The following is an 11,163-nucleotide window of genomic DNA, read 5'->3' as shown; positions in this document are numbered from 1 at the left end:
TAGCCTAGCAAGTAAATTAGCAAGCGAATCATGCTAGATTATCCCTATGAGTCAATTAGCCCAGCACATTGTGCGTTTTTGAAAGCCTATAAATCGAGGGTCTGATGGAGGTCAAAAGACACACTTGAAGAGAAAGAAACTTGATATCTCTACATTTGAAGGTAGAATGACATTCTAAAAGATAGAGGCCTTTAATTTCAATATCATTCTTGTATTCAGTATGTTTAGGAGTGGCTAACTCCCTCATTCATAGGGCTAAGGTGTAATGTATTCGTAATTCTATGAGAATTCTTCATTCAATATAAACCTTTTCCATAATCTCTTATGTTCTATTCTTGTTTTTAAGTACATAGTCTATGAATTTTGCACATGCGGAAGTCCATATTGATCCAAAAGATAGTTTGAAAACCCAAATTATGATCTTTAATTGCATGTTCTAGATATGGTGCATATGTGGGAGTTGTAAGATCCGCAGAATTTAATTAATTAAATAATTAATTAATTAATAAATGCGGGTAGGTAAAGTGGTTGAGAGTACTTTGGTTGTATGAGAGGACTTGGGTTCGAGTCCTTTGTGTGTCCATTGTGTGTTATTTAGTTATTATTTTTTTAATAATATGTTGGGCCACACTCCGTATGAGATAATGCTTGAATTGTATGTGTTATCAAGAAACATGAGTTGGCCTGATGGTTTAGAATTGATTTGACTTAGGCATGGTGTGGGTTTGAACCTGGGTGGACTCAAATTTAACTTTCTTTTTGCTAAAAGGTTGTGTGGCTGAAATCAATAATTATTTTATCCTACTCAAGTTTCTCAAACTGTGGACTCCTGCATGTGCAAAATTCATAGACTATGCAGTTAAAATAAGAACAAAACATAAGAGATTATGGAAAAGGTTTATATTGAATGAAGAATTCATAGAGATCTAAGAATACATTACACCCAACGCCGTGAATAGGGAGTTAGCTACTCCTATATATATTGAATACAAGACTAATGTCGAAATTTTCAGAATGCCCTTCTACCTACAAGGGTAGAGATATAAGTTTCTTTTTTCAGAATGCCCTTCTACCTACAAGGGTAGAGATATAAGTTTCTTTCTCTCCTATTGTATCTTTGACCTTTGTCAGATCCTCAATTTTTAGATTTTTCAAAGCTGGCAATTCACCATGCAAACTAACTCGTTGCGTGAAAAAACGTGATTCACTGGACGAACTTACTCACTGGGCAAAAATAGTATGATTCATTGGGCGAGATGTGCTTCGTTGGACGAATGATGCAAATCTAATTTAGCCTGCAGCTTTGTACTTGATTTTGTACTAGAGCTCCCTATTGGATTTATCTTTTTCATATTTTGGAACTCCATATTTTCGAATTATCTTCAATTCTTCTTACTTGAACTTGAGTAACTAACTTTGTGGATAACTAATAGTGTTGATAATCTTTCACTATTCAGTATTCCACTCATTCTATTTATAATTCTCCCAAATCTCTGAGATTTCCCCTTATTTGGAAATATAATCCACTCATTTATCTTTTCCATTTTTATTGAATAAAACCTGAAATTTCAAATAAAATCTTAAAATAGAATAATAATAAACATAAAAATAAACTAAAATAAAAACATGATAATGCCAATTATCAAAATATTGCAAAACATGATATTTTTATGTTTTCCTAGATTAGTCGGTTGTGATTAGGCATGTTAATCTTTGCTTTTAGATCAACTTACCATCGAACTATAAATAGGGTGTACCTTGTTTGTAAAAGACAAATTTGAAGAATTGAATATTTAAGTTTTTCTCTGAACTCTCGAGGTTCTTCTTCGAACTACCTGAAATATCCTTATCTTTGAATCTTCGATTCAAAGTGGCAGATATTTCTCACTTATCCTGAAATATAATCCAAATGATGTGGCTTGCTCCCATTCCACAAATCCCCAAATCGACATCCTCATTTTCTCCATTTCATTCTAGGGTTAATACCCATTTTTGTCCAAGACAATACGAGACCTACATTAGTTGGTAATTAAAACTCGATTCATAATTTTTAAGTTCTGTTTCGAATTATCGATTTCTGTTACATTTTGTGTTCTCGTAAAAGGAAATGCAAGTCATGAAGTGTGAGTGAGTTTGTTATTTCGTTCCAAGAAATTTTTGACTTGCAATGAGTTGAGTTGGTGCGTCTAGAAAGGAGGCTACAAGCAAGACATAAGGCACTAAAGAACTTCTGCAACTCTTCATATTCGTGTGCGAGTTGAGACACATGCATTATTTTTGTGGTGATTGTGGACTGGTTTCTTTTGGGTGTTGATGAGTTCAAATTTTTGCCTTCGTTTAATGTTTAAATTTGGGGATTTAATTGAATTTTAGTGCTTACAAGATTGATTTAATAAGGATTTGTGATTATTTGATTTATTGAGTTTGTAAGTTAAAAATGGTGTAAAAAGTGATTTTAGTTGCATAAAATATTATTGGATATTCTAACGTTTGTTGATGCAACTGAAGTTTAATTTGGGTCATTAAAAGTGTGGATTTGAAATATTCAAAGTTACAAAATAAGTCCAAAAAATCAGTGAATTCTAGAAAGAAAAAGTTCATGAGCTAAATACACCCCCAATTTTTATTTTACACACTCCTCTACAAGTGGACCACTTAAAAACCTGTTCTGCACCCTAGTTTCTACTAAATTACACCCATTTTACCACTTAAACCCAAGTCAACCAGATAATGACATGTGGCAATCCTCCATTAATTAAACTCGCCAAGCAGAACATGACATGTGTCAAAATCCAAGCACTCATAAACCAGCCAATTAGAGCTTGCCACATAATCACTCCTCCCATCTCCAAAATAGAAACCCTAGCTTCCAACTCTTCAAGCTGTCGCACCCTTTTGTAGTCGGTGCAATAACTTGGAGAAATCTACTAGCTGATTGTGTTAAGCATTAAACTCATAACCTGATGCATTTATTGGGAAGTTGTTTTGCTACAAGAATCTGAATGCCCAAAAGTCCTTATTCTTTATTTTGCTTTCAATTCAGTTTTTTAATGTATTTCACTGCTTGCTTGTTATCAAATAATGTAGTTAAAGAGTTATTATGAGACTCTATATAATGGCTTGTATTCTCTGTTCAAAAGGTGTGAAACAAAAAAAAACACGAAAATACTTTAACAAAGCAAAAAACTATGTTTATTTTCTTTTCCTCTCTTTATCACAAATTGGCATCAGAGCTAAATAGCGAGTGTAACCAATAACCTGCCACTACCCTGACTCACGAAGGGAACAAACTACGATAATTGGAGCATCCAAATGAAAGTTGTGCTTGGGTCTCAAGATGCATGGGAAGTGGTCCAAGAAGGTTTCGAAGAACCATAAACTACCACGAGATATAGGGCAGTTGAACAAAAAACGTTGAGAGAAAGACGATCGAAAGATAAGGCAGCTTTATACATGTTGTATAGAGTTGTTGATGAATCATGTTTTGAAAAAATTGCTAGTGCATCAACCTCGGAGGAAGCATGGGACACTTTAAAAAAGGTATTCAAGGGTGATGATCGAGTCAAATAAGTGCATCTTCAAACATTACGTGGTGAGTTGGAGGCCATGAAGATGAAAGAGTCGGAGGATGTATGTAGCTACATTACCTGTGAGCAAACGATAGCTAATTAACTTAAAGGCAATGGAGATATTCTCACATATACAAGGGTTGTGGAGAAACATTTTTTATCATTGACCGATAATTTTGAAAATGTTGTGTGTGCAATTGAGGAGTGAAAAAATTTGGAAGAAATGAAAATCGATGATCTAGCAAGCTCACTTGAAGCACATGGAGAACAAAAGAAGAAAAAGAAACAAAAAGTCGTGGAGGAAGCTTTACAAGCAAAGATGACCTTCAAGTAGGATAAGGTTATGTATGCACAACACAATCGCGAAAGAGGACATGGACGTAGAGGTCACGATTTTAGCCGCAATGGAGGTCATGGTTGTGGAAATAGTAATGAAGAGAGAGGACAGATGAACCAACAAAATTGGCGAGGACGAGGTCGTGGACGTGGAAGAGGTGGTCGTTCTAATTGTTCAAATATTGAATGTTACAACTGCAAAAAATATGGAAACTACGCAAAGGATTGCTACACTGAAAAGAAAATGGAAGAAAACACAAATTTGGTTGAGGAAGATGACACATAAGGTGATGGCATTCTCTTGATGGCCTATGAAGGCAACGCTTTGGATGGTGACATGGTGTGGTATCTAGACACCGGTGCTAATAATCATATGTGTGGGCACAAACATCTCTTTGTTGATATACAAGAGATAGAAGATGGACATGTGTCCTTTGGAGACTCAACAAAGATTTCGGTCAAAGGCCGAGGAAAAATATGTTTTCCCCAAAAGGATGGAAAAGAAGATAATATGGAGGATGTCTATTATGTACCAAATTTGAAAATTAATATTTTGAGTATGGGCCATTTATTGGAGAAAGGATATTCGGTCTTTATGAAAAACCGAATGCTGCAATTAAAGGAAAAAAATGATCGAGTAATTGCAGACATGGAAATGACAAAGAATCGAATGTTCAAACTATACTTGAAGAATGTACAAGAAAAATGTTTACAAGTCAACACAGAAGACAAAGTTTGGCTATGGCATTTACTATGGTGGGCTAAAAGAATTAGCAAAGAAGAAAATGGTCCATGGGTTGCCAAATGTGGACTACATTAAGAAATTTTGTGAAGATTGTGTTCTTGGAAAGCAACCAAGGACAACTTTTCAAAAGAAGGTAGAAAATCGTGCAAGGAGATCTTTTAAGCTAATACACACCGACATATATGGCCCAATCACTCCAAAGTCTTTTAGTGAAAAGAGATATTTTATTACTTTCATCAATGACTATGCAAGGGAGACTTAGGTTTATTTTTTGAAGGAAAAATCATAAGCTTTTAAAATGTTTAAGAAGTTCAAAGTGATGGTGGAGAAGACAACCAATCTTTACATCAAGGCTTTATGGTCAGATAGGGGCGAAGAATACATGTCAACTGCTTTCACGAACTATTGTGAGGATTAAGGTATTAAAAGATTTTTGACAGCACCATATTCACCTCAACAAAATGGTATTGTCGAAAGAAAAAATTGAACGATTCTTGATATGGTTCGATCAATGTTGAAAAGTAAAGACATGTCAAATGAGTTTTAGGCATAAGTTGTGGAATATGTTGCGCATGTGCAAAATCAATGTCAACATTTAAAATTGGACAATCAAACACCATAAGAAGCTTGGAGCAGCCATAAACCAATTGTATCACACCTTAAAGTGTTTGGTAGTGTGGCCTAAGCACATGTACCAGACCAAAGAAGAACCAAACTTGATTATAAGAGTAAGAAATATGTGTTTGTTGGGTATGATGAGAAGACGAAGGATTTTAAGTTGTTTGATCCAATTGGCAAAAAGTTGATTGTGAGTCGAGATGTACAAGTGAATGAAGAAAGGACGTGAGACTAGAAGAATCAAATGGAGTCAAAACAAGGAGAGTCATTGAGTGTTTCACCAATAATCACTCCAATGACTTCTGAAGTACATGTCGAAGAAGAAGATCCATGTCAACCTAAGATGCGGAGTCTACAAGACCTATACAACTCAACCGAAGAAGTACATCTGATTTGTTTACTAAGAGACTCAAAGAACATTGCTTTTAAGGAGGCAATAAGAGACAAGAAGTAGAAAGCTGCAATGGATGAAGAGATAAAAGTAATTGAAAAAAATGAAACTTAGGATTTGGTGGAGTTGCCAAAAGGACATAGACCAATAGGTGTAAAATGGGTGTACAAGAAAAAAGATAAATGTCCAAGGTGAGATTAAAAGGTACAAAGCATGCCTAGTTGCAAAAGGTTACCGACAAAATTAAACTAAAAAATGATAAGAGGACCAAAATGAACCAAAATGACAAATTAGATTACTAAATCACTAATTAAACCATTTCATTAATATATAACACACTTCTACAAACATACTAATAAAATTAATAATTAATTCAGTTGACTTTTGATTATTATGAAAATTATTATCAATATATTAAATTTCTTCTTATTTATTTTAAATAATTATTGATTGGTCACACACATATTAATATTTTATGAAAAGGCCATTTATGTTCTATCAAGTGAGGACACACGTATTAATATTTTATGAAAAAGGCCATCTATATTCTATCAAGTGAGGATTAGAAATGTCAAAAAAATATTTATTTGTGAGTATCCGTGGATAAAATCCACACACACACATTATAGTATTTTATGAAAAAGGCCATCTATATTCTATCAAGTGAGGATTAGAAATGTCAAAAAAATTTGTATTTGCAAGTATCCGTGGATAAACCTACAACGGGTAAAAAGTGGTATTATAAATGGATACTCGCGGGTAACGGGTACGAGTATTTTTTATACCCGTTTGTTAATGGGACGGGTATAGATATCATAGTATCTATACCTGTGATTTCTCGTACCCGCTATACTCTAATTTAAATTAAAAAAAATTAAAAAAACATCATTGAAATATTAACACATTGATTTTGAATTGGTTATTTTTTATCAATTGGTTTTAAAAAAAATCATTTCTTTGTAAATTGTCATTCAACACTATTTAAATGAACTATTTTGACTTTGTTTAAAATTTATGAATGTTATGTATTATATTTTATTTAAATTTATGGTTAGAATATGTTATTAAATATTTTAATTTTGTTTTTGTAAATATTATGGGTACTCGTAGATATCCATGAAAATTAAAAAATATGTGAGTACCCGCATAACGATACCTACATGGATATGGGGACGAATATTCATCCAGCGGGTAGTGTATGGAGGAGCTATTATCTGTACCCCACTCGTCCCTTGACATTCTAATGAGAACCGGTTATATATAACTCATAATCTATTAATAAAATAATTTAATTTTCAACCCAATCCTAAATAATTTAAATGCATTTTTAACACTTACTTCATACACAGTAGAGCTGTCAAAACGGGTAACGCGGCCCGATCCGGCTCGACCCACCACAGGTTGATGATTTAGTGAGCTAACCCAACTTGACTCACTTCTTAGCGAGCCAAAAAAATTTGAACCCGGTCCAGTTCACCACGGGTTGGCGGGTTAAACGGATTGACTCACGAGTTCACTTAATTAAAAAAATATTATTTTTTTATTTTTTATAGTCAAAACTGAATTGTAATTCTAATTAAAATCTAAATAAACTTTAATACAATCCAAATACAAACCAAAATAAATAAATAAAATATAAATTATTGATGTGTTGGACAAAAAAATACCTAACATGACCCAAATATAAAACTCAGCTTAATCAAAAATAAATAAAAACATTAAAATATCAACCCATATTGAAATTTGTAAAAAAAATTCTTCCAACCCGAATCCGTGGTGAGGCGGGTTGGCTCGCGGGTTTCAACCTATTTTGACAGCTCTAATACACATTAAAAAATGTATGGAAGATATTTAAAAAAAAAAAAAGTTGAGAGTGGGATGATGAAGATTTAAGCCTAAGCAACCGGATATTTAAATTTCTAGAGTTAAAAGACATTTCTTTTATTGTTACTATTTCAAAATAATATAAACACAAAAAGTTAATGCATTACGTCCACCCAAGATAAACTAAAAAAATAACTCGATGTGTTTTTTCTTTTCATCTAATACAAATATGTTGTCAGTAATGATATCATATATATTAAATAAGTAAAGAACATATTTACCTGCAATAAAATTATTAATTATTATCAAACTGTTCTAACTTATAGACATAACATCATTACTTCTAAGGAGGGGTGGAGTTAAAATAAATAGCAAAACTAAAAAAGAAAGATTTAGTTCAAAACAAAAATTGCTAATATTACATATTCTTCAAAATAGCTCCTAAAAATAAAATCTACAAATTAAATATGTATTCTTATTTTTATATCAACATACCATGAATGGAGAGTAGGCTAAGCTATTTTTTGCGAGGAAGGAGCAAATGAGAGAAGATCTTTGGAAGCAAGGCCAGGCTGGACGACCACAACGGTGTCGAACATTACGGAACGCCCACTCTGCGTGGCCGAAATCTTGAGATAGTACTTGGTCCCCGCCACCACCTGCTTCTGCGCCTCTACCACTTCCACGAACTTCGTCTCCTCTGCCATCCCCCTCAGAGCCTGCCTCAGCCTCCGATTGTGCTCCTCCACGGAGAAATACCCCAAGTCCTGCACCTCCTTGTTCCTCTTCACATCCGTAATCTCCGTCTTGGACCCGACCAATGTCCCGTGCGAAGCCCCACACACCAGGCACGCCAACATCGTCACCGTCACCAGTGCCACGGCCGGTATCAATGCCGCCATCGATCAGTTCTGTTACGTTTACAGCAATGGTATAGCGGGAGTTTATAGAGGGAGAGAGGTGAAAGGGATGTTGGACACGTGAGTGTGTGAGATATTAAGAGAGAGTGGGTGGTGGCAAATGAAAACCGCGTGTCCGGTGCTTTCCATACAGAAACAAGATTTTTGAAAATAAGATAGAAAATATAACGTTTCCATACCAAATCCTTGGCCAAGTGCATAGATAAATAAAGGTTTAATGTTTTTTAGATTTAATTAAACTCAATTGTAGAAAAAATTTAAGTTGGTCTTTTAATGTTTTTTAGATTTAATTAAACTCAATTGTTTTGAAAAATTAAAATAATAATAAGGTCATTTACGTTAAGAGTGTACCAAGTGTACCAATTACGTCATTTTATATATATATATATATATATATATATATATATATATATATTTTTTTTTTTTTTTTTCATATGTTATGTTAACATTGTGTCACTTTGATGTAAGTTTTTTTTATAGTTTTTAAATATGGTATAATGTTCATTAAGAGTCAAAATGAAGATTTCTAAGATAGCAAACTATCTAGATATGAATGTGCACTTCAAGAAACTATAGAGAAGAGGAGAGTTCATATTTAAACAAGAAAACAAAAGAAGATTGCAATGGAAAAACATAATAACTGATTAACCAATCCTTAAGAAGAGAGAATGAGTGTTGCCTCAAAATAAGGCCAAGGGAGTTTCATTCCAAAGGAGAAACCTCACACCAAGGTGAACAAAGTATGTAGTGTATATTCTTCAATTGATCGACCCTTTTACAAGACCAAGAGAGCCCCTTAAATAGGTGAGCATGAGGGGTCTCTTTACAAAGTAAAAGTTACAAAAGGGTGTCTCTACAAAAGCTAAATCCTAACTTCTAGAAACCAGGTTAAAAACTAGGTGAAAGATGACAAATTTGGTGTGGACAAGGTGACACTCCACGAAATTTAGCCAAAGGACAAAGGGAACATAAGTTACATGGTACATGTTGCTTTATGTTTTATGCTTTATGTTTTCCTCTCTCCTCCACATCATGTGCATCCTAAGGTTTCTTTCCATGTATGAAATGCTCTCCTCAACTCCAATTATTGTTAATCCACCTTAATCAACATAAACAAATCTACAAAACAAAGAAACAAGGATTAACATATCAACTTAGGTTAAGTCAATTATGGTCAACAAGTTAACCTAAATCAATAATCAATAAGTCAACCAAGGTCAAGTTAAGGAAAACACAACATAGGGAAATAGAAAACAAAAAAAATGGAAGAAGGATTAGAGGTCTCCCTTCTTGTCATGCTTCTTGTCACTCTTCTAGGAAGGTCTTCTTGTTATTCACCGTTCCTCCCTTCTTGGTGAGAATTCAACCATGAATACTTAAACCTTATATAAAAAGGAGAAAGATCACCCATATTAAAAGTATGGATCATGTTATAGCTATGAGGTAAATCTAACTCATAAGCTTGTTGTTGATCTTCCTAATGATTTGGAAATGGTCATTCCCCCTTGGGTGGAGCTTGGATTTTCTTTGAGTAGGGAACCTCTCCTTCCTCAAATGAAGCCAAATACAATCACCCTTCTTGAAGATGACTGTAACATCCTAACCGGATATTATTGATTTAAATAATTAAAATAGTAGGAAATACTATTATTGCATTTATTAAAACCACATTCCCAAAACGTAGAAAAATTTAAACTTTATTAAAAGCACCAAAATATAAAATCCATAAATTCATTCAACGTTTACAAATACCAAAACTAATTATAAGTAACTGCTACAAAATAGTCAAGAAAATCCATAAGAGTTCCCATGCTAACCCCTCTCCACCTCTAAGCATCCACATCCTCACCTGCAACAACATATGCTCTCGTGTAACACGTTACACGATCATCGCCACACACAAGCAAATAGGGTGAGCTAAAAAATAACATGGAATAAATAATAACAATAACTTGAAATTTAAAACCACGACTCTTCTAAGAACTAGAATCCTCAAACCCAAGCAATCACAGCTACCACTCTTCGCCTCCTGATTCTACACACTTTGATGATATCCTTAAGACGACTATTGCTACCACCTGTAGACTACATGCGGGAATTATCCAGTTACAGACTACAATCCATAGCACAAAGTGGAGCTCCCCAATACGGACCATAATTCATATTCATCACAAGACTACCAACCTCACTGACTCTGACCGTGAAGAGTAATCAAGTGAATCATATGTACTAGCCACAACTAGCACAATCACACCGAAATTCTAATCACCATCAGGCTCCAACCTGGAATGGTCGTGTGTTTAACCTCCAATTACAAGCTACAACTCGTAAATGGGCCTCCAACAAGTCATCTCCTCAAGGTCTCCATCCAAAACTATGTAGAATCCTTCAACATAACCCACTTTGCATGTGAAATTGCCTGGTGGAACTCCCGCATCGCCGGGCGGAACAACACTCCAGACCATCTGGCGAGCACCACCCGTTGCCAGGTGCCACACTTTTCAGTGGCCACTGCTTGGGCCGCCATCGCCTATCGGAACCTTCCTCATCGCTAGATGCTACACATTCCAGGACTTCCTTAGTTTCCCCCTATCGCCTGGCAACCCACCCTGTGCCGCCAAGCGCCACACCAGAAACATTACTACTACATGTATTAGGCACTATAGAGGAGGTTCCAAAGAACCCAATCATTCCATAAGCAAGTCTTAACATCAAACATGCTTATTCAGCCGTAATAACATGACTAGATTACAATCCAAC

General features: G+C 34.7%; 1 protein-coding gene across 1 annotated transcript; it reads right to left on the bottom strand.

The window, feature by feature from the left end:
- Positions 1 to 7,808: 7,808 nt before the first annotated feature.
- On the bottom strand, positions 7,809 to 8,501 carry LOC114179690 (cysteine proteinase inhibitor B-like). The gene has a single exon (XM_028066105.1). The coding sequence runs from the start codon at positions 8,383 to 8,385 to the stop codon at positions 7,996 to 7,998; it is 390 nt and encodes a 129-aa protein (XP_027921906.1). The 5' UTR covers positions 8,386 to 8,501; the 3' UTR covers positions 7,809 to 7,995.
- Between the last annotated feature and the right edge of the window lie 2,662 nt (positions 8,502 to 11,163).

This window comes from Vigna unguiculata, chromosome 3 (assembly GCF_004118075.2).
Source record: "Vigna unguiculata cultivar IT97K-499-35 chromosome 3, ASM411807v1, whole genome shotgun sequence".
Taxonomy (NCBI): Eukaryota; Viridiplantae; Streptophyta; class Magnoliopsida; order Fabales; family Fabaceae; genus Vigna; species Vigna unguiculata.
This window is presented reverse-complemented; position numbering and strand designations above follow the sequence as displayed.

What these genes read in the sequence shown, in the direction of transcription:
- LOC114179690 (XM_028066105.1), bottom strand. Translation starts at nt 8,385, where the DNA reads ATGGCGGCATTGATACCGGCCGTGGCACTGGTGACGGTGACGATGTTG.